This window comes from Mus caroli, chromosome 12 (genome assembly GCF_900094665.2).
Source record: "Mus caroli chromosome 12, CAROLI_EIJ_v1.1, whole genome shotgun sequence".
NCBI classification, from domain to species: Eukaryota; Metazoa; Chordata; class Mammalia; order Rodentia; family Muridae; genus Mus; species Mus caroli.
This window is the reverse complement of record NC_034581.1, coordinates 107,509,373-107,532,325: the sequence shown is the minus strand read 5'-3', so window position 1 is coordinate 107,532,325 and position 22,953 is coordinate 107,509,373. Positions and strand designations below refer to the sequence as shown.

At 52.8% G+C, this 22,953-nt stretch overlaps 2 protein-coding genes across 8 annotated transcripts in view; both read right to left on the bottom strand.

The window, feature by feature from the left end:
• Positions 1-2,792, bottom strand: part of Tex22 (testis expressed 22) — a 12,136-nt gene extending 9,344 nt beyond the window's left edge. The window contains exons 1-2 of one of the 2 annotated variants that reach the window (XM_021179447.2): positions 2,282-2,792; positions 1,859-2,037 (exon numbers count right to left, since the gene is read on the bottom strand). In XM_021179447.2, coding sequence (XP_021035106.1) covers positions 1,859-2,014 — 156 coding nt within the window. In that variant the 5' untranslated portion in view covers positions 2,015-2,037; positions 2,282-2,792. The remainder of the gene's footprint in view (positions 1-1,858; positions 2,038-2,281) is intronic. The other variant, XM_021179446.2, reaches the window with a different exon arrangement.
• Positions 2,793-2,904: 112 nt separating this feature from the next.
• The window catches only part of Pacs2 (phosphofurin acidic cluster sorting protein 2), a 59,333-nt gene continuing 39,284 nt past the window's right edge, over positions 2,905-22,953 (bottom strand). For 2 of the 6 annotated variants that reach the window (XM_029484533.1, XM_029484535.1), the window contains exons 9-25: positions 20,137-20,294; positions 17,467-17,557; positions 17,119-17,196; positions 16,511-16,653; positions 16,071-16,209; positions 15,422-15,526; positions 15,207-15,313; positions 14,570-14,724; positions 13,738-13,848; positions 13,242-13,350; positions 12,364-12,396; positions 9,060-9,102; positions 8,169-8,211; positions 7,768-7,909; positions 6,908-7,134; positions 6,409-6,522; positions 2,905-5,670 (exon numbers count right to left, since the gene is read on the bottom strand). In XM_029484533.1, the coding sequence (XP_029340393.1) occupies positions 5,552-5,670; positions 6,409-6,522; positions 6,908-7,134; positions 7,768-7,909; positions 8,169-8,211; positions 9,060-9,102; positions 12,364-12,396; positions 13,242-13,350; positions 13,738-13,848; positions 14,570-14,724; positions 15,207-15,313; positions 15,422-15,526; positions 16,071-16,209; positions 16,511-16,653; positions 17,119-17,196; positions 17,467-17,557; positions 20,137-20,294 (1,917 nt within the window). In that variant the 3' untranslated portion in view covers positions 2,905-5,551. The remainder of the gene's footprint in view (positions 5,671-6,408; positions 6,523-6,907; positions 7,135-7,767; positions 7,910-8,168; positions 8,212-9,059; positions 9,103-12,363; positions 12,397-13,241; positions 13,351-13,737; positions 13,849-14,569; positions 14,725-15,206; positions 15,314-15,421; positions 15,527-16,070; positions 16,210-16,510; positions 16,654-17,118; positions 17,197-17,466; positions 17,558-20,136; positions 20,295-22,953) is intronic. The other 4 variants (XM_021178908.2, XM_029484536.1, XM_029484534.1 and 1 more) reach the window with 3 other exon arrangements.

The following is a 22,953-nucleotide window of genomic DNA, read 5'->3' as shown; positions in this document are numbered from 1 at the left end:
GGATGGTTGTGAGCCACCATGTGGTTGCTGGGATTTGAACTCTGGACCTTCGGAAGAGCAGTCGGGTGCTCTTACCCACTGAGCCATCTCACCAGCCCTCTTATTTTTCCATATGGGCTTAGCTTTAAGACAAGAGACATGGTTTCTCTGTATAGCTCTGGCTGTCCTGGAACTCACTTTGTAGACCAGGCTGGCCTCGAACTCAGAAATCCACCTGTCTCTGCCTCCTGAGTGCTAGGATTAAAGGCGTGCGCCACCATGCCCGGCTTCTGGCTTATTTTTTTAATTGTTTTTATTTTTGCTTTGTTTTGTTGTTATTGTTTTGAAACAGGGTAACTCTGGCTGGCCTGGAAGTCTCTATGTACAGCAGGCTGGCCTTGAACTCACAGAATCTCCTTGCCTCTGCTTCCCATATGCTAGGAAGCTGTGCACTGCCATGCCTTGCAATATGTAGTGGTTTTAGGTACATGCTGAGCTGTGAAATGCCTTGGAGAGCACCCATCTAATCTCACATCGCTCTCCAGTAACCCAGCATCTCTCTCTTATCATTCAAGCCTTTGCGGTTCTCTTCGGGAGCTGGTGGCTAAAAGTTCATCTCGAGCAGGTTTTGCATATTTCCTAAGTCTCACTGCTGTCATAAAGGGTGAGGACTGTCTTCCCTCGATGCTCCTATCTGCTGTTGTGGCTCCAGGGGCTACCAACTTCTGGACACTGTGCTGTGTAAAATTTCAGAAGATTCTTTCGGACTGATGAGGACAATCACGGGCTCTCCACATGAGGCTGGTTTTGCATGTCTGTGCTCCTTGGCAGGCCAGGGAGGGTGAGGAAGGGTCCCTTATGGGGTTCAGCCTAGAGCCATGCCAAGCCTCCTGCCTGCTTCTCTCCAGTGTTCAGAGCACGTTGGCCAGACTATCAGAAAGTACTGTACAGTGGCTAAACTGGCCATCTAAGGACCTTCTGCTAGGACAGTTTTCTCCAACCCTAGCCTCAGGCCAAGGTTACTGCATTCTATGGGGTAGCATGAGTGTCACTGAGGGCTGAAGACGAGTTGCAGAGAAAGTTTCTCTTAAGGCTCAGGCTGGGAAGGGAGGAACAAGGAACTGATGTTAGCTAGGCCAGGATCTCTGTGGGAGGAAACCAGAGACAGACCTGGCTGAGGGAAGACCCAGAGGAAGCACAATCCATACTGAGGGGACACCAAAGGAGAGAAGTGACACAGGACAAGGTTAGGGAAGGCAGCCTGGACATCATCCCTCAAGGACAGAGTCACTAGCAGGGCCTGGAAACTGTGGAGGAGGCACAGGAACTTGAAATGGGAGTCAATCCCAAATGAAGTCAAGGTGTGGCAGACACTGAAGTGACTTTGTCCCCAACCAGGAGTCTGGTGTCCCTTCAGCCATAGAGCTCTGATTCTTCACCATTAGGTCAACAATATAAAATCCATACATCTGTGCCTTTTCTTAAGCAAGCCTCTCCCAAGAGATGACATGTCAGCATCTTTACCATCTAGAATGCCCTGCCTTATGAAAGCAGAAGGGGCTACTGGTCAGCCCTGCAGGACAGTTGTCACCTTTGGAGGGACCTCAAAGCAGGGGTCAGGGACACTGCACCAGCTGATGTGGGTATGTGTGGCACACTCCTCCTAACCTTAGGCGACCTCTCTCTGCCTGATGTCCATCAGAGGAAGTCTACCTCCGAGCCTAGCCTGAGTAGTTGGAGAAGCAAGCCCTAAAAACTGAATGTTTCTGCCAGTCCCATTCAGTCCTTTCCTCTTGTCCCAGAGGCCCATTCTCGGTGTCCCTTTCCAACCAGTCCACCTAAAAGCCTGGGTTCTCAGAAGACTCTCCTAACTGCTTACCCAGTCTTGGGTCTGCAAGTCGTCCTGAGGCTTGCTCTTGGTGTCTGGCTGGCTGGAGGCCACGGAAAGCCCCTGTGGGGGTGACTGTTGTCTTTGCTCTTGAGCAAGCTGCCACTGTAGCGTCTTCCTCTGGGGGCGCTGCTGCCAGCTGTCCATCTCTAAGTACAGCAGGCCTAGGGCTGTGGGGCAAGGTGCAGGAAGGGAACTGAGCAGGGTTCCTGCTGCCGCGGCAGATCCCTAAAGCAGATGATGGCAGGCCCTGCTGGGGCCTCCTTCTACCCAGTGACTACTCTTGCCGAGTAGCAGGGTCCCTTGTGACTTTCTCTCCCAGGTCTTGTGGCCATTATCCTCCACACCAGCATCCCCCCCCAGGGACAGCAGTAGCCTAGAAATAGATTCTAGCCTAGCCTTCTCTGCTCTCACCGAACTACCTGGTCGGTTTTTCCTCGCAGGGGGCGCTCCGTCTGCAGTCCTGACAAGCTCTTCAGTCCTAGGATCCCACCCTCAATAGGCCTCCTCCTGTCTTGGACAACCCTACCACACACACACAAGGCCCAGGCTCAGCGCCAACCTGAGCTCTCATTTCCCACCCTCTCCGTGGGGTCTAAACTGTGGAAGTCAGTTAAGGGCAGCAGTGGATATGTGGGAGTTGGGTCACCCGCTCCCACGCGGACGGATGCAGAGCTCGCCCAGAGGGCTCTGGGAAGGGTTCTGTAGGCTCCGGGACACATGAGGTGGGCTTAATGAGCTCCGGTTGACAATGGATCAGCCGGTGAGCCTAGGCTCAGAAGGGTCTGCACAGGGAGTGGAGGGTCGTGTGGCCTGTGAATGCTCATGTGGGTCCAGGTAAACAGAGCTGGCTGGTGAGGCCGACTTAGGACCTTCAGCACCGGCCTGAGAAAGCCGAGCTGGATCCAAGGACAGAGCTCTAGGGAAGAGGGACGGAGCAGACCTGGAGCTTCCGTCCCACAGACCCCGCCCTCCGCAGCTGCTTCCGCCCCCTCGACGCGTGCGCCCCAGCGTTCAAGCCGCATGGCCCCAATACATTCAGAGAAATCACAGCAGTGGGCGGCCTGAGCGCCGTCAGTTTATTAGTGTCGCTTCAGCACCTTGAAATCGTCCACATGGTCGCATGGGACAGATCAGTATCTGCTCCCCAAAAAAGCTATTTACATGAATCCTGCTTTTTATTAAAAAACAAAAACAAAACTAGCAACACATACACACTCTAGAAATCAGTCACAGCGCGCTGGGCAGTCTGCAGAAGCGAACCGAGTCATCCTCACGCAAGGCTGTCAGCTTCTGCTGGCCCCCTTCCAGGACAGAGTAGTCTCTGAAGGGCACAGGGGTTTAGGGAGCAAGTGCGGGTCCAGTACCCTGGCCCTGGGGAGAAGTGCCAGGACGTTTTTATGCGGAATTCATTTGAGATGGAGGCTAGAGGAAGAAGTGAGGCTTGCAGGGTAAGGCTAGGGCAAGCCATTGCTTCAGGGCTGAGCCTCCCGCCTCCCCACCCCCACCTCCCAGCACTGGTACCTTTACAGTGATACTGAGCTGCATATTCAGAGGGTGGTGGCAGGAACCAACTTGAAGGTAGAGGCAGGGCCCCCAACTGACAGCAAGGAGCAATGGCAACTGGTGTTGCTTGACAGTGACCTCTAAGACTGGCAGGCTCTAAGGGCGATGCCTCAGAGCTAAGGCCTGTCAGGATGCAAACACTCTGCAGTTCTTACCACTGCACTGCCTGTCAGGGGGGCTTTGGTGTCATCCTTCAAAGGGACAAAGTGCTTCTCCATGAATCCTCATTACAGCTCCATGAGGTAGGCAAGGAAAATGGACCATCTCTCTCTAACCACTGGGGAGTGAGGCACAGGGAGGAAGGACTGCTGTCTAGGCCTGCACCTAGCACTGCCATGGTGGTGTGTGTGTGTGGGGGGTGTATGGTGCTCAGGTGCTAGGCTTTCCTGACTCCACCCTGGGCCTGCTGTGGGACAAAGACTCTGTCTACACCTTCCTCTTGTGTGTGTAAAGTCAGACCCCCGGAACCAGTCAAGGAAGGAGCATGTATGTACAGGGGAGGGTTCTGGAAAAGGGCTGCCCTCAGGCAAGAGCTTGAACCCCTGTGGTCTCAAGGCTAGAAATCTAGGTCAAATGTTTCATATGAAGGTTGACTTTTGGGGAAAAAAAAAAAAACACAAGGGGCAGGTAAACTAGGCTCTTAGGCTCCAAGGATTACAGTGGCCTGACTCAGCACAGGATCTTTTCAGAGAATACCTCACCAGGAGTTCCACTAAGAAGCCCTATACCCAGGGACCTGGGGCCCTATTATCCAGGACAAAGAGACCCTGTTCGGCAAGTCAAGGCAGGGAGGTAAGTAAATAAAAAAACTGCCATCTTTCACCCCAGGAAGGGCGAGCAGTCCTCAAACTCAGCCTGTCCTGCTCTTGGCAATTTTCTCAACATACTCTTAGGAAGGTCTCAAGGTCGAGACACCGCGCTTCAGAGCTCCCAATGGACCAGCAGAGTCCCTGAGAGAGCCCTAGCTTCCAGGGTGACAGGCACTCTTCTAATTAGATACCTTGGGAGAAAGGATGCTTGAGAAAATTAGGACTGAGGCGGTGACCCCTTCATGAGTCTGGTGGAGCGTGTACAGCCAGGATGACCTGAGCTGTCGGCCACTAGCACAACCCTCTCAAGTTAGATGGGAAAATGGTAGAGCTGCCACCAAGAACCAGATCCAGGTGGCTATGAGGAGCTTGGCTTGGCTAGACCTAGTCCTGTAAGGGAGGTGGCCTTTGTAGTCAGACCAGCATGCTGGAGCCTTCACGGGCTACATACAAATCTCTCTCTCTCTCTCTCTCTCACACACACACACCCCTCTAGATGCCTGTTTCCAGTTTACAACCTCCTCAATTCTCAGCTCAGATCCCACATGGCCAATCCTGGATGATCCAGTCCAGCAAGCAGAATAGAGGGAAGGGCTCAGACAGACCCCAGAAGTGTCTCCCATTTCCAGGACGGACACTGGAACAGTTGCAAGGGCCACCTGATGTGAGCAGCAGAAGCCTAAAGGTGCCTGTGGACTGGGAGCCACAGGGGTGGGGTGGGGATGCAGCTCCTGCTGGCTCTGCCCCGGGCAAGGGGACTTCACAGGAGCAACACCTGCTTGGCAGCTACGCCATCCAATGCATTTGAGAGCATTAGAAAGATCTGCTACTGTAAAACCTCCGCCATGAGGCTGGAGTTTATTGGGAACCACGCATGGGGTGCCAGGGACTGACACCTCATGCTAGGAGAGCAAACCTGCCCTTGACCTTCAGCTTCAGCCACGAAACTCCAAAGCTCCCCGTGCTCCCTACTCCCTGAGGAAGCAGAATCCTGACGTCAGCAAAGGGCAGGAAACAAAGGCAAGAACATTTCTTGCTTGTGGTCTGGGCTTTCATGGGACCAGAGTTCACCTCCTTTCTTACCAGCCTTTCCAGTTGCCCACATATTCTGGTTAATAAGCCGAGCAAAGTTACTCAGTGGCCCACAGGGAGCTAACTGGGCTATGAGCACATTCATACTTAAGACTGTTTCTTTGTGTTTTTAAGAGTCTGTCTCTGTAGTAACCACGTGTTAACAGAAATACAGCTGTCCCTCCATCAGTGGCTGGCACAGAGTCACTGTCCAGTGTCAGCCCTTCCGTGGGTGGGGCTAGAAGGTGGCTTTGGAGTGTCCAAAGATGCAGATGGGGAAGTGCTTCACGTGAGAAGACCACTGGGCAGCCAGCTGGAAGAACTTGACATCGCTGCATTCCACGCCGTCGATGAGGACTGTGGGAGAGGGCCACCTGACCATCTGCCTGCCTGGCAAGGCAACCACCTGAGATGGTGGGGTGCTGCCAGGAAGCAGGGTAATCCTGAAGCTGGAGGAAGCCCTGCTTAACAGGCCCTTCCCACCACCTGCCCTTCCAGGACTTAGTGCAATGGTGGGTCCACCTCCCAAGGGGTCTGGCAAGGGCAATCTGAGCCACACCTCAGCCAGGCATGGCCCATTTAAGTCACATCTACCTCACAAGGTCCAACTTAAAATAGCTGTATTTCCAGAGGTAGCCTTAGGAAGACCACCCAAGGAACTGGGACTCACAGGGACCCAAGAGCCCTGTGCTCTGAATGCAGTGCTTACAGAATAGCCTCTGTAAGATACTTAAGATCCATGAATCAATCTTTAAATGGAAGGAGGGCTGGGATACAGCAATATGGTAGAGCATTTGCCTAGCACACAGGAGACCCTTGGTTCAATCTTTAGCAATCCTGCCCAAATCTCTACCAATAAAACCAGAAGGGTTGAGCCATTCCTTGAACTTGAAAGGCCGTTAGCTGCATGGAGGCACCTTATCCAAATGTGCTCCAAGAGTGGCTCTGTAAATAAGCCATCAGAGCAAAACAACTGTTTGAAAGGCCAGCCATCAGTTCCGCTCTGCATTCAGTTTACAAACAGAACCAAACAGGACCTAGGACATGGATTGAGTCCCCATCACCCTGTGGAGCAGCCCCCTGGCCCATGCTCACCCCGAAGCATGTTCTGTTGGTGCTTAGCTGTGCAGATCAGCCGGCTGATGCCCTCGATGCACTGGCTTTTGGACTCCACATCCTTGTCCTTTGTTTTCTTGGGCAAAAACATCACTGGGAAGAGAAAAGCTCTACTGTTGGCCTACTGTTCCTTCAGGCACAAGTTAGCCCGAGCCCTGACAGCAGGCAGGATGGTAGAACAATAGCCAATGGGACGCAGCTGGCCCCTGCTCACCTGGGATTCAGCTTCTTGCTGTGACCACATACAGCACCATCCTGCCTGCTATTCCACCTGAAGCCAGAAGCTGCCCAGAACCTGTGTCCTCACAACTCAGGGGCCAAGCTGTCAAAGTGTGTCTGCCAACCCCTTCTGAGCTGTGGGCTCATGATCATGACTTTACTGAACTTGCTAGGGGGTGAGGGAATGGCATCCCCATCCCCAACAGTCATCAGAGGCCCTCCCCCATTGTCCAGCCTGCTCAGTACACTCCCACCTCACCCTTTTTGTTCTTCTCCTTGGTGACGACAGTCATGGACATGGTGGGTGTGGCTGCAGCCTCACCACTGCTGGGCAGCCTGCTGACCTGGAGGGACCGGAAAGTGCACTTGAGCGTGTTTTTGGTGGTGGGCATGTCCTTCTTCTCGGCATCTCTCTTCCTGTCCGCAGGCTGCGCTGCTGTCCAGTAGTCCACCTGCAGCCCCATGAGCTCAGCGCCGACGCCCTGGCTGTGGAAGGCAGAGGGAAGTGCTCACATTCCTGATGTCACCGTAACATCGGAGGCAAGGGGGTATGGCTAGCATCTAGGGTCAGTAAACTATGAGAAGCTCTGCAGAGCAGATTGCCCACTTGTCTACTGGGATTCTCTTAGTGCCTGTGGCCATGCCCCAGCAACTTGTACACCCATTCTCCTAGGACCCAGAAGAGTGGCTTCATCAGAGGTGTAATGGCTGGTGAGAACAGGTGGCACCATGGACTCAAACTCCCCAGTTCAGCCTTGTTGTCTTGAATTCTGTTCAAGACCCAGGTGGCTAGTAGGAATTGCCTCATTGTGCGGGGCCTAAAGAGCTGTCTCTTGCACCTCTCCCCTCAGCTCCACTTTGAACTACCCACTCTGGGCAAAGGTGCTTCCAGGCTCAGTGAGTCCTGTGTTCATTTACAGTAGTTCCTATCTTTAGGAGCACTACTGAAGGCATCACCTACCTCCTACCCTGCTCTATGGCAACTGGCCCCATCCCCAAGATCCCTCACAGGACCTCCCCCAGTGCTTCACCAGCATCTGTCCACACTGCTCTGACAAGATGGGGAACAGAGGGTGGATGCCATCAGAGAACAAGTAAGATGAGAGCAATGCTGTTTACCTGGGGGAGGACAGGCCTCCACTCACTGAAGGGGAGGAGGGTGGGGTAGGCGAAGCCTCCTTGGCCGCCGGAGATGTAGATGCAGACGGTGGGGTAGAAGAGAGTATGCTGGAGCTTGAGGGGGCTGCGTCGTCAGAGTCTCCTTTGGAGAGGAGTCATAGGCCAATGGTCAGACAACCTTCTAGTCTGGCCCACAGCTGTCTGGAGAGGCAGCTCTTGGGCCAAGTTGGTAGGCAGAGGGGCTTATGCAGGGGGCAAGATATCCTTTCTTGTCTGGGTTTGCCTTGATCTGAGGCTTTGTGAGTACAGAAGAATCAGCAGAAACTTGCTGTTCCTTCAGACCAGAGGGATCACCTACCCAGAGGGCCACTCTAACCATCCTCAGAGAGGGATGAGGTTACCTGATGTGGCTGAAGATGGTTCCACGATTCCAACCTTCACAACCTGGGAAGCAACAGATGCTGGCTAGAGGCAAGTAGGGGCGTTGAGTAGTTCTACTGCCCTACGTAGGCACCCACCTTGGAGCTAATCTTTGACAGGCTCCCATGGCCCTGCTGCGGCCAAGCTTCTGTGCCCACAACATAGGAAACATGTTCCAGCATCCTCCCATCTCTGGGGCAGGGCTCGGCTCTGGGAAGTGGCAAAGCCCATGTGCACGTGACTTGCCAATCCCAGGCATCCATTAGACTAGGACTAATGTTGCAGAAGTAGGAGCTATTTCACAGAGCGTATGGGCCAACGGAGAAAGTGCCTCAGACACGAGCTATCCAGCATGGTAGCCTTTGGTATAAGAATCTGTGTCCAGTGTAAATCACAACACCAGATTTAGAGTTTCAGCCATGTCAGGTGCCCATAGGGGACTTTTGTCACTATATAAGATGCCCTGAACAAGATGCTATAGGCACAAAAAGGCTGTGAAATTGGGACCTCCACATTCAGTCACAGCCCACCTGTATCAGGAGGTACCGCCCTGACTGGGCAAACCTGCCCGAGGCTCCTCCTTATCCTCTAGCAGACAAGTCTGAGACTCCTCTCCTTAGTGCTGAGCTAACCCCGACAGCCTGACCCATCTCCACAGACAAGGGCTACACTTCTACATGTTCACTGTGCAAACCAAAAGCTCAACTAAAAAACTGCAGGAAGGAAACAACGGGGATTTGCAAGGAGGAACTAGGCAGCCCTTGGTTGCCTCCCACCCAGGTTCTGTCCACGTAAGCCAATACAAAAGCACTCCGCTGTGAAGGAGTCTTAGTGGGCTCATGTTCCCAGTGAATGACGCTGCTGATACTCACCCCGACAAAGGGAATGAACCTCTGAGAGGATTCTTCATCAGGGCTGGGAGCAAAAACAGACGGTTACACTCCCCTCCTGGAGCATACAACCCTGGCCGTCCCCAGCCCAAGGGCCCAGCCTACTCATCCCCAACCCTCCCCACCCCAGTCCTCAGGCACATCACCTGCCCACAGGCACTCTTTGTCACTACAGAAAGGCCCCTGGACAGCCTGACTGATAGTTGGATCCCCTCCCATACATTAACAACCATAAGTGGGGAATGTCTGCACCCAAGGGGAAGTGGCCATGCAGTCTTGCCATCGGGGAGAGCGCACTACAGCTCATGCCTCTTGAGGGAAACTGCTTTTATCACAGTTGCCTGTTCAGCCCTGGCCATCAGCCTGCTTCCAGGCCTACCAAGCTGATTCCCTGCTCCATGTGCATGCCCCATGGAGTGCAGAAGTGGGCAACAGGCTGGGCCTTCTCCAGTGACCTTTCCAAAACCAGGGTCTGAATGAAGTCTGTGCCATCTATAAAGGCTACAGCTTTGGCTAAAGTGCTGGTGTTTAACGCTAGGTTCTAACAGAAACAACTAAGTCTAGTCCAAGGCCTGAGCAGAGCTCTAGGCACAAGCTTGAAGCAGTGACCAAGATTAGAGGCTAGATGAGGTATTGTCTGGACTTGGCTCTGTATGGCATCTGGCAACAGTAACTTGTCCTGGAAGTGCTATCATGACCCATCCACCATGAAGAGGGTCTGAGCTAAGGAGCTGAGATGAAAAGCCATTTGTCTTCCTCCTTTCATGCACTGCCCACTAGGGCTAGCCACGTTCATCTATGAGGAGGCTCCCTGACAACCGGTCTAGTGCCCAGTGGGGTAACCTCAGCCCTAGGGCACATGGCTCCCTCCACAGTCAGAGGGTGGCCTCTGCATCTCTTGGAAGGGTTGGCTGTGGTGCTAGCTGTGCCTTTTTCTTCCACACCCTTCCTTCCTGTGCTCCTCCAGTGGCTTCCTGGTCTGAGGAACACACTGCCAGCTGGAGTCACTTCTTTCTTGTTCTCCAGACACTCCTATCTTGTTTCCTCACACTGATACTGGATGCTAGCGCATCTGTCACACAGATGTGCCTGTATGTCAGGCCAAGTGCTGAGATGGATGGATGGATGGATGAGAGAGATCTCCCTGTATCTAGGGTGGGGGTATCCCTGAGGAGATGGGGCTTCTCCCTGTGTGTAGGCTTGGGGGTGTGGTGCCCCCAGGTGTGCAGTGCAGCAGGTGCTGCCTCACAGTTTTCAGGGAGATGCCTTTGTGGGAAACGACACTTGGGAGGTGTGTGGCCAGCCAGTTGCCTGTCCTGGATGAAAGCTTTCAGGATTGGCAGCCCATCTCCCCGTGTGTGTGTACGGGGTGAGTCTTGTTCCCAGCATTCCCACTCTCAGCATACCCACAAGATAGACCAGGGCCGACGCAGAAAGAGGGCTCTTTCTCTGTCCTCCCCAGACCTAAAGACTTGGCAGGTGTCTTGGCCAGCCCACTATCCTGGCCCACTGGAGATGGCTAAATTCCCAGGCTCCCTTTCCTAAGGAGGGCAGTGTTAAAAAGAGAAACTTGCTATCCCTTGTAAATGATTTTACTCCTGGCCCGGATCTGCCCTACCCATGCCTGTCCACGTCAGGAACATTTCAGGCCCAGGAGATTTTAGAAAGCAGGCAAGCATGGTGGCTGCCAGGGTGGAGGCTCTAACCCACCGGGCCACCCACAGTCAGTCTGTAGGCCCTCTAGGACCATGACAGAACAGCCTCTTATCCATGGTCCACTCTAAGACACTTGGGAACAGAGCGTGGCTGAGAAGGCCATGTGTGACCAGACACAGGAGACACTGCAACATGGAGAAGCTACTCAAAGCCAAGCTGTACCAGGGCCATGCAGACAGAACCAGCATAGGACAGCAACTGTGACAGCAGTGCCACATTGCATCTCAGGCCATGCAGAAGCACCAGCATGGGTGCACCAGCAGTGACACTAGCTGGCTGACTGACAGCCTAGAGACAGAGGCGGCCAGGGCCTGCAGCACAGGTACTCGTGGAAGTCAAGTGGTTGGCAGTCTAGAAATCATGTCCTTAATCTGTTCCCAAAACCTGCCATGATACCAAAGACACAGAGCTGAGGTCCGAGGACCTATTCCACCCACATAGCCAGAACAGCTTATGCTGTCCCATTATGAGCTGAGGGCTCAGCTGCCATTAGAGGACAAGCTGCACCCCCAGCTTCAGTTAAGAGGCAAACAGGGGCAGGTACCTCCCTGCCAGAGCTCTCACAGGGAAGGCCGGGCAAGTCTGGGGCCTTACTGGTTCCTTGCAGGTACCTGTGCCCACCCAGTGCCGGTGTCACTACTGTATCACAGGCAGAGGGAGTTATGGGGCACAGAGAGCGTCTCCTCAAGCCTGGTTTTTACTAGATATAAGTACAGCACAGGAGAGCATGCTGCAGGCTCCTCCTGTCACAGCCGGTGGCATGGGCCAAGCCTCAAGGCAGGAGAGAGGTATGAAGGCTGGTCTTTCTCTAACTCAGGGGCTTGTTTAGCAGGGCAGACTGGTGCTCAAGGACCTTCCTATGTGTCCAGTTGGCTCGGATAACGGTAGTAGCACTACCTGCAAGAAGGATCCTGGACCCATGGCTCTATCCCAGACACTTTTCCCAGGGGACAGATACCTTGAGGCAAGTGTGGAAGACAGTGGGCAGGACCCTCTCAGTTCTGTAAAGGGTAACTCTAAGGGTGCCTGAGCAGTTCAGATTTTTAGAGAGGGAGGCGTTGGCAGGGAAGAAAGGCACTTTATTCTGATTTAGGTCCTCAGAAGCCTGGCTGCCTCCCCAAAGTAATTAGAGAAGGCATCACAAACTCCTCTGTGTCCCTGCCGGCCCTAGGACCTGATTCTATAGTGCAGGGAGCAGGTTTGGCACCTGCCATACTGTGCCAGCTCCTTGACCTCCTACCTCCACACTTCACACAGAGGAACAGCACGGTGGTGCCTCCTGTCTGAGGCTGTGTGGGTGGCCAGATTACTGCTAATGTTAGGAGCAAGGCCTGCGTGGGTCCTGACACTAGCACCAGTGCTTGGTTAACATGAGGCTTTAGAAGCACAAAGGTTGGAGGTGGACTAGCAGGATCCATCAGCAACTCTCCTAGAAAGGGGCTCATAGGTGCCCTTCCAGAAACAGAGATCCTGCCTGGGGCATCAGGAGATGCACTTGGGCAATGGCCCTGCTAAACAAGCCTCAAAGACCAGCCTGGAGACAGATAGGGTATAGGCCAGACAGCTGTACCTCAGGGTAAAGTCAAAGTGAAAATGCTTTTTCCTTTTTTGGAAAGCCACCAAGAGAGAAAACACACATGTTAGGATACGCAGGAACAGCAGCAGTCATCCACATACTCAGGCAGGAGCAGAGTGGCTCCTGGTGGCTTGGCTGAGGGCTCATGGGGGATCTGTGTAGCCAATCTGCCCCTGGGCACCAGGCAGTCAAGAAGCAAGGGATGACCTCTGCTGATCTACTACACCAGATGAGCCTCCGACTCAACTATCTTTTGGTCTGGGGAAGGCAGTGTGTGACATGCACAACTTAAAGAGATGGTGAGCTTTGCTGTCACTGGCTGCAGGGTCTCTGCCTCTCCTGAGCAGGGTGCTGGGCCCACCCTGGACACCAGGGAGAAGGCTGCCTTAGGCTCTGTGTACTTAACTCTCCTTGACTGCATGTAGGCTACAATGTCCAGAGGTCTAAGCCAAGACAGATATGTTTAGTTCCCTAAGTTGAGGAGGTCCTACCTAGGGCCCCTCAGCATCTTGGGCTCAGACCCACTCTGTCTAATCTTTCACACAGAACTTCTGAGCACTGCCCAATTCTGGACAGTTGGGATCATTATCTAACTGTTCATCCAAAAGAGAAAGCCAGGGTCAGGGGACCTGTGAGGAAGGAGCCACGTGGAAGGAACATGACTAGACAGAAGGACTAAAGAACCAGTGCCTTTTACTACATCACAGAGAATGTCAACATGCACAAAAATAAGGGGTTCTAAAAACCCAACCTGGTATTCTGATCTGACATGGAGTCACTGTAGGCTCCTGCCACACTCAGCTGTTTCATCCTGGCCCCTTGAAAAGGTCCATGTCTTAGGTCCCCCAGCCCTGCCAGGCCCACCATGTTACCTCTTCTGCTTGTAGGTCAGCATGGCCTCTGCGATGGGGAGCTGGTGAGCACAGTTGGCTCCTGAGATGTACTGGGTGATGCGTGACACGATGTCTGGTGTGTCCTGCACTGCACAAGGCAGAGGCGGCAGAGGGTCAGCATGGTGGCTAGGTGCAAGCTGCGGGGGTCTGGGCTGAATCCCAGGCGCTGTTTTGGCTCCTTTCTCTCCCAGCTCTCTGCCAGCAGCCTCTGACTCACGTGACCAGCAACAACGGTCCCAGGTGAGGGGGCAGGGTTGCTTCTCAAATCCTGAAGGCAGGTTCTACCCTGCACCTGCCCCTTCCCAATGGCCCCACACCATTTTACCAGTGGGTCAAGGTAAAAGCTTGGGTTGGATGAAGGAAGCCCCATAACACACCCACCCATCCCACAGCTGAGCCTGAGAAATGGGGTCTCCAGGGGAAGGGGCTGTAGATGCATGGTCAGCCCCCTCACCACACAGTGCCCAGGCCTCACCACTGCTCTGGGCTTCCAGCTTGTTGAACAGGTCTCTCCAGGCCAGATCCTGGAAGAAGTTGTTGTAGCGGTAGTCCACAGAGCCCAGGTACCTGGCCACGGGGTGGGAGCCTGGGAACCCCAGGAAATCCATCACCATGTGGAGTTGTCCAACCCCAGACAACCCTGCTGTCCTGAGCCCCTCTGCAGTAGGCGACCATAGGTCTGCAGGAAGAGCAATGGCAAAGTCCCCACTGCCTGTTGTTCTCCCAGGGAAGGCAAATAAGATGAGAGAAAGCCAAGGTGAAGGCAGGAAGACCAAGGAAGGCAGTATGAACGGGCTCCAGGTGACACACTGCCTTTGAACTTCACAACTGATAAACGAGTGACGCCCTGAACAGGTGTGCTTCGTAGTTAGAGGATCTGCACAAGCCAAATGGCTCCTAGAGTTCAAGTCCACAGGACCAAGACAACCTCTAAAGGCTGACTGGACTTTCTGGTGACACAAACCAAAGCTCATGTGGAATAATCAGTGGCAGGGCCAGCATGGACCATCCTAGTTTGCCCTCTATCACATTCTACATGACAAGGACATTGGTCAAAGAGAAGACCACGACCGTAAGAACAGGTCTTACTACAGAGCCTGGTTCCTGGCTGCTCAGAAGTGTTTGGTCCTTAGCTTCCCAGGGCTAGGGTGACGATATTATGCCTGGCATGCATGGTTTTTCAATAGAGTGAAATAACTACAATTTTAAATAACGGAATGATGTCATGTTGGTACCTCCACCCTTACCAGGCTGTGTCCCTGTCTCTGAGGTCCCCCAGGCTCAGCCAGCAGCCCAAGGCCCCTCACCCAGTGGTATGATGAGGAAGCGCATGTAGCCGAGCCAGTCAGGTGTCTTGTGAGACAGCTGTTCCACGAAGAGCCGCAGGATGGCGCTGAGGTAATGCTGCGCTCCCGCCACTGCGATCTTCACAGGGGTCGGTGGCTGAGAATTGCAGTTGCAGCTGTGATCCCAAGAGGGTGGGGCAGAGAGGGAGAGATGCCTCACTGTCTCTGTCCCAGGATCACCCCGCTGAAGTCTGGGAAGCCAATGCCCCCAAGCTGCAGCTGGTTCTTGCTACACAATCCCAAGGGAGCTACCGGGCCCAGGATGCCCCACCAACAGGAGTTCTGAGTTTGTGGGGCAGGAAGCTGAATGTCTGCCTGGATACGCCTGGGCCAGAAGACCTGTGCTCAAGACCTCTGCTGGGACAACTGCAAGTGGACCGCCCCCCCCCCCCAAATGAGCTTCAAAATATCCCCTGGGAATCAGAGTAAAGCTGCAGGAAGTCTATGAGCAGCACATCTGGAACATCCATCCATGACTGTCAGGGTCAAATACTCCATCTTCAAGTGGCAGGCGAGCCGGGATGTAAGATCCCAGTACACACCCAGGCAGGGATGTCCAAGGGTCGAGCCCCAGGTAAGAAGGGAGCAGCAGACTCACTATCGCTGTATCCGAGAGACAATGGTGCTGAAGGCAGCCTGCACGTCAGCAGCAGAGCACGTGCAGACCACAGGAAGTGTATGCTTCTGCAGGACATCTGAGAGGAACTAGAGAGGGACAAGCTGACAACGACCTGGGCGTGGTACCTGGTAGTCCCCAGATATCCAGGCAGTGCTGAGGAGAGGGCAGGGCGGGGCACATGGCTGGTCCCTTACCTGTCCCTGCCAGTCAGAGGTGTTGACGAGAATGATGTTCTCGGGGAGTTGGTCATCAGAGATGAGGATGTGGTTCAGCTGGTCATACACAGTCTTCCTGGGAATCTAGAGACCCCGAGGTGTCCACACAAGGAAACGCAGCACCCAGGCCTTTTAACTCCCAACCCTGGGTCTCACACTCATACTACCTACAGGCATGGAGGCTGAGGGCAAGTAAGGAGGTGCCTAACTATATGTGGAGGTCCCTAAGTCTGGAGCGGCCACACTTCAGGTGGTGGGACAGCACCTAACTAACGTGGAAGTCCCTAAGTCTGGAGTAGCCACACTTCAGGTAACGGGACAGCGCTAACTAACGTGGAGGTCCCTAAGTCTGGAGTAGCCACACTTCAGGTAATGGGACAGCGCTAACTAACGTGGAGGTCCCTAAGTCTGGAGTAGCCACACTTCAGGTAACGGGACAGCGCTAACTAACGTGGAGGTCCCTAAGTCTGGAGTGGCCACACCTTGAGTGGCAGGACAGGGTCAACAGGCTTCCTGACAAGAGGACCTATAACTGTCTTCTCACAGCAGGCCCTCCAGGTTTGCCCAGTCCTCCGGACCCCTAGGCTTCTCTCTGCTCTGTCTGGGCAGTGTCCTCCCCAGTTCCTACCCTAACCTGAAGCTGGCTCCTCGTGTCTGGACAGCGCTCATTGTCTAGGCTGTTGGCCCGTTCATTCTGTGGCCGAGCAGGCTGTCGCTCCTTCAGGGATGTGCTCCGGCCCCGGCGGCCGGCCGGCTTTGATTCTGACCTGTTAGAGAGCAGGAAAGGCGGTGGAGAACAGCTGGGGTGGTAAGCTGTATGTTCACTGCAGGTTGCACACTGCGCTGCCCCACGACAGCTGCCACCATCCCCACCTGACAGACCCTGTGAGGTGACACTGAAATCTCCCCAGCAACCTGAGCCCTCAGTGGCAGGGAAGCAGTGGTGTCTCTTGGGCACTTTGGCCTTTAGGGTGGTAGGCCAGCAGATGGCAGAGCTGCTAGTGACCAAGTGGCTTCCCACAACCCTGCCCTAAAGGTGCAGAGAGTCCCTGAGCACGAAGCCCACACCTGGTGGAGGGGATGACAAGTGACTCAGTCTTGATGATTCTTCCACTGGGAGGCAGCTTCTCGGTGAACACATCTAAGGTGGAGGTCTCAGCCTCTGGGCTGTCCTCAGGTTGCCCTGATGGTTCCCGGGGGACTGCTGTACTCTGATGGGTTGAGAAAGAGCCATAAGCACCAAATGCAGAAACATTTACCGTGCCTCTCCCGTCCGTGTGCCCGATTTGGGGTAAGGCTCTGGGGTTCCTCTAACCTCAGGTCTTGCGTAAGGCGCAGTCACAAGCGAGAGGAGAGGTATTCCTCTCCTACAAGTAGCTTTTAGACCAACTATGATCAGCACCAAACCTGCTGGAAACCCCACCCACCCTGCTCCTTATCAGAGAAACTCCATGAGGGCCTGGGTCTGATAGCAAGGCTAGGACACAGCCCTCCACCTGAGATACCTGGCCAATACCCACAGAGTGAACAAGGATCACCAGGCAGCCTGGTGGCTCCTGGGGGTGGTATACATGTTTTCAGAGTATGCGAACACAAACCCCATGTGCAGGTCTGTACATCTGAGTCAGCTGCACACGACAGGTGGATGAAGGCCCCCCTGCCCCATGCCTGCTTACAAGGGTCACCGTGTCAGAGATGCTGTCGCTGAGCTGCTGCTTGCCTCCCAGGGATCGCGTCTTCTCAGGTACATCAGCCTAGGGGTGAGGAGACAGGAACTGGCTTATGCTGTGGAACCAGGATGTCTACTTCTGGATGGGAGGAAGCCCAGGGAGACTAGCTGCGAATTTCACAGACTGTGAGCTCAGGATTACATTAGAAGATGCACCTGCACCTGGGCAGAACCCTGAGCCCAGGATACATCAGCTAGGTATACACTGGCTAGCTATTCAGGACTCATGGGGAGGAAGGATGAGGGTGCCCAGCCATGTCCAAGGGTCTCACACTGCATAGAATGGCCTACTCACCGGGCTCGGAGGCTCCCTGTGGCTCCGGGCACTGTGGATGCTCCCTATCTCTGTCTGTGAGCTGGAGTGAGACAGGCCTTCGAAGTAAGGCCTGGATAAAGAAAGGAGTAGATATTAATTCCCTAGATCCCTCCCTATACACTTAGAATGAGATTCAACCCCTGCACAACAGGGCAAGCAGCATGGACCTCAGCAACAGAAGAGAGCAACATCCAAAGACACAGTGTGGAAGAACTGTGTAACTAAACACCTGCCTCTGAGGGAACCTTACCCTATGAGAGGATTCTGCAGTGACAACTCCAGGTGGCATAGCTCCTGCACTGCCTATGAAGTCAGCAGCAGAGAATGTGTCCCAGGGCTGCTGAGATGACTCAGTGAGTAAAAGCTCCTGCTGCTAACCCTTAAGACTTGAGTTTGACACAACTATCTTTAACTCCAAAATTTGAAACTCTCACACAGACATACATCCAGGCAAAACACCAATACACATAAAATAAAAATTTAAATAAATTAAAAAAAAATAAATAAAAGACTTGAGTTTGAACCTTGGGACCCACGCAGTGGGGAGGGGAGAAGTAATCCTAGCAATCTGTCCTCTGACCTTCATTCTTGTGCTGTGGCACACACGTGCCACCTCCCACAATAAAATGTAATTTAAAACAAGAAGAAAACCCCATCTGCTTGTGTTGCTCACCCCAGGTAGGCAGTCAACACCACACGGTAAGTGGTTGTCAGCACTGGATGCCCCTTGTGGTTTGAAAAGGTGTGGCCTTCATAAACTCATGTGTGCAAATGCTTGGCCCACAGGGAGTGGCACTATCAGGAAGTGTGGCCTTGTTGGAGGAAGTGTGTCACTGTGGGGACAGGTTTTGCGGTCTCCTATGCTCAAGCTCCACCAATGCAGACCCAGTGTCCTGCAGAACTTTCAGCTCCTTCTCCAGCACAATGCTGCCGTGCTCCTGCCAGGACAATAATGGACTAAACCTCTGAGATTTTAAGCCAATCCCAATGAAATGTTTTCCTTTTATAAGACTTGCTGTGGTCACGGTGTCTGTCTCTTCGCAGCAATGAAATCCTAACTGATACCCCAGTTGAGAACCGAGATCTACAACCAGACTACAGGAAACAGAAGAACATTTTCAACAGCACAAGGGTAGCATGGGCAGGTCCAAACAACTAAGTCATCCAAGACACATTCAGACTGCTCCAGACCAACACACAGGACTCGACACCAAGCCTGAGAAAGCCATTTCAGACTAATCCAGAACAGACATGACTCTGGATCAGCCAGGGTAACTCCTGACAATCAGATCAACCTGGATGAATGTATCTGTCTTCAGCAGATAAGTGTGAGTGAAGAAAGAGGAGATGAGGACAGCAGAAACCCAAGAGATGTTATAGAACTCAGGCTAAAATAGCTGGCAGGATTTCTGCTGGTCCATGTGGGTGAGAAGGCTATGCAGACCTGCAGATGTGGGGCGCCATTTGTGACTACTTAGGATCAGGGTACCACAGTGATCATACATCACTCCAGAACTACAGGCATTAGCTGGCCAGGGATTACGCCAACATAGTGTCATAGGGCTCATGATGGGAGGATCTGGACTCTGTGGGTGAGCCTAAGGTGACCCAGCAGAGGTCACACTCAAGCCTAAAATGAGGCAGGAAGGTGCAGTGCTGAGACAGGGGGACTGAGGTAGAGGAGCACAGCAAGGAGCTTGCTTGACCTAGAGTACATCCCCCAAACCAGCAGTTAACACCTGGACTGAGCCCAGCAAGGCACAGGTAGGAAAAGCAGCTGAGGCCTGAGGATGCCACCCCAGAACCAGAAACATAAGAGGCATTAGAGTTTGTTTTCTGAAACAATGTCTCATTATTCTGTAGTCTAAACCGCCCTGAAACTCAGCTATTTAAAGTTTGCAATGCCAAGTTTCCTAAATGCTGAGACTACAGGCATGAGAAACCAAGCCGAGCAGTAATGAATAAAGTGCTGTCATCACTGAGAGTTATGGTTAATTAACTGCAAGACACAAGAAATCCAAATTTGGAGGAGCACTGGATGGGGCTTCCCTCTGCTGCTCGTGATAGTAGGGCCCTGTAGTTTCTAGTATACCTCAGGGCTGTTAGCAGGGGGAATGGAGAGGGATACTCTAGGGCCCTTCATTCTTCTGCAGTCTGCTGCAGGGACCAAGCTCTGGCCTCACAGAGCCCCTTCCAGCTCAAGCCCTTTCCCTGATGATGGCTCTGCTTGTCTCTAGTTCCTAATGGATATGCAAGCACTGTGGTCCATTTACATGGTTACCACTCACCCCGAGAAATACTCTGCCTGTGGAAAGATGCCAGACCTAGATCCAATGGGTCAGTAGTTATGCCCTTCCACACCTATCTTTCTCCAAAGGCATCCTTTGTTTCTGGCCACGGGGAAAAGCTACCTGGCTCTGTCTACCCACTAAACTTGGACTCACTCCATGCTACCTCCTCTCAGGATTTCCTGGTCTACCCTTCGAGAGCTGTCCAAGCACGTGGTGCCCCAAGGTGAAACATGGGTCATAACAAACGGTCAGCCCAAACCAACTCAGACCATTCTAGAACAAGACTATCAGGCAGCTCAGAATCCTTGTCTAGGCTCAGGCTTATTGGACTTGGCAGTTTCAACGTGGTAGAGCTTACCTGAGCTTGGGCTTGGGGGTGCTAAGGACACTGTCATCGTCATCCATGTCAGGGCCACTGTCGCTGGGGTTCTCCACGTCCAGCGTGTCATAGAGAAGATCCAGGTCCTCCTCCACCTCGGGAACATGTTCTGCAGGGTCCTGCTCCGAATCCAAGACCTAAAGCGATGGATGCTGACATATATGAGAGCCCACAGAGACCTGTGCCACTGCTTGGCTCACAAAGCAGGTGTGCAGGAACACGAGCAGGAGGGCAAACAGTGCCACACACGCTCACTTGACAAAACATCGTACTGTTTGCTTTTTTTCTCTCTCTCCTCTCTCTCTGAGCAGTCACAGGACAGAAGTTAATATCAAATATCTCCCCCTGTCTCTTTCTGCATTGCTGTTTGAGACAGACTTCTCTCACTGAACCATAGTGAACTGTCAGCCTCACTCGCTGGACCACAAGCCCCAGCAATCCTCCTGTCTCCTACTCCAGCACTGTGGTTACGCATATGCACAGCTGCACCCACTTCTAAGTCCACTGCAGATCCAAACCCAGGTCCTCACGCTTGTGTGGGGACACCACTCACTGAGCATCCATTTCCCAATACCTCTTCACGCCTCTAATCTAGGAATTGGGTCACCTCAGAGACCTCAAGTCACCTCATCGTGTGATTACCCTTCAATGGCTTGGCAAGGATGTGTCTAGAACACAGTGTTCACACTTTGTAAAACACAGAGATAGCTAAACTTGAACAGCACATGAGGTCCTGACCCCTCAACCAAGATACGAAGTTCTCTCCCGGAAGTCCTCTGGGCCTGGCAGAGCCACATTGTATTTCCCCAGGCAAACTCTGATCAGAGATGGTGTCAGAGTGTCTACCAAGAGAAACTTGTAAGCACTGTGTTGGAGAGCCTCCAGTAAGTGACTCAGGAACGAGGGTGACCTCTCATGAGGATCAGCAACCACTGAGAAAGAGCTGTGAGGAGTGGCTCCTCCCGTCCTTCCCATGAGGATGAAGACTGTCCTTGAAGAACAGGACTGCCCCAGACTCTCAATCTGCTGAGCCCTGATCTTGGACTTGCAGCCTGCAGACCCACGAGCCAGACACACTGGCTGTTGCATTACACAACCTGAGATGATTATCTACAGCTTAAACCAGCACAGAGCGGCAGAGAGCTACTGTATGCAGCAATACAACAGCACGGAGCTACCGTATGCAGCAACAGAACAGAATGCTGGTAAAAAACAGAGCAGAACCCAAAGGAAAAAGTGTGGTTCTGGGAACTGGAGCACAGGTCACCTATGACAAAGCAGGAAAGCTGGGTGGATCTACAGGTAGATAGATCGAGGTGTTTTATGGAACGTAAGTGATAACACAGGGTATCTGGCAAAATAAACCTCCAATTTAGAGGGAGCCACGTGAACTCTCTTGACAGTTCACAATGATGCGCAAGGGGGAAAATGAGATAGAAATCAAGAGAAATGAATTTTAAAGATTCTGAAAAGTCCCAGTCAGATCAGGTTGTAAAGAAGCCCAGTGGTTTACAGTGTGTACTGCTCTCACAGAGAGAGCTAAGTTCCCAGCACCCAAGCAAGGTAGTTCAAAGCTCCGTAACTCCAGCTTCAGGAAATCCAATGCCCACTTCTGCCTTCTGTGGGCACTGCAAGGCAACTGCACAAGCCACCCCCACCCCCCAGATGTCCATATGCACATACAATTAAAAATAAAGTATTTTTAAAAGTTCAAGTTTAGAGAGACTGGTAATGGCTAGAGGGAGCAAGGGACTGCTCAACAGGACGGAGGTGACCCTAAGATGCTTCCCTGCTGAGGACCCGAGGCCGCAGGTTCCAGTGGCTGCCCCTCAGCCTCAGAGCTGTCTTCACAGGGCCCAGGCAGCAGAACAATCCCACACATGGCATACAGGCAGCAACTGTGAGTGCCAACTCTCAATGTTTGCAAAATTGTAATCATTTTAAATTGGTTGTCATAGGATGTGCTATCCCTGGCAGAGGCCTGAGGGCAGAGTGCAGAGGAACCATGGCAGTGGTGTGCTCAGAAAGGCCACAGTGCCAGCCCAGGAGAGCCAGAAGCTCATAGCTGCCACTGAGATCCTGTAGGCTGCACTTAGCAACACTGTGGGTTGCAGTACCAGGCCCTAGAACCCCAGCTCCAAGCCACTATGTCCTGAGAGCAGATTATTGAACCAAAGAAGGGTTTTCTAGCCTTAAGATTCAATGTTTGGGGAACAGAAAGGAGGCTCTTGCAGAGAGAATCGAGTTTGGCTCCCAGCACCCACACAGCAGCTTAAACCATCTGTAACTTCAGTTGTAGGGATCTGCTGTCTCCGCCTCTTACCTCTGTGGGCATCAGGCATGCGCACCCTGCACTTATACACATACAGGCAAAGCATTCATGCCTATAGAAGTCAATCAATCATTTCTCTTTCTTTTTTTTTTTTTTTTTTAAGATCTAACGTTTGAGGTCAATGAGAATAAATAATATTTTTGCCAAGTCTAAGGACCTGAGTTTGATACCTGGGTCTCACTCGGACACACACGCTACGTAAGCAAGCAAGTAAGTAAACAATGTGTCGAATGCCTTGCCCTGCTGAGTGTTGGACTTTGGGGAGCAGTTCCATCAGTTTCCTTTTCTCCGCGTTCCCAATACAATCTCTGCCCTCCCTATGCTGGTCTCATAACTCACTCTGCACAGATTTCCTGCTCACACCCGACAAGTCCTGCTCAGCCACGTCTGATGTAGACAATTGCAGACACTCCAGTATTTAAGAATCTGGTTAATGCTAGTGTGAGTTAAGGCTATAAGGGCTG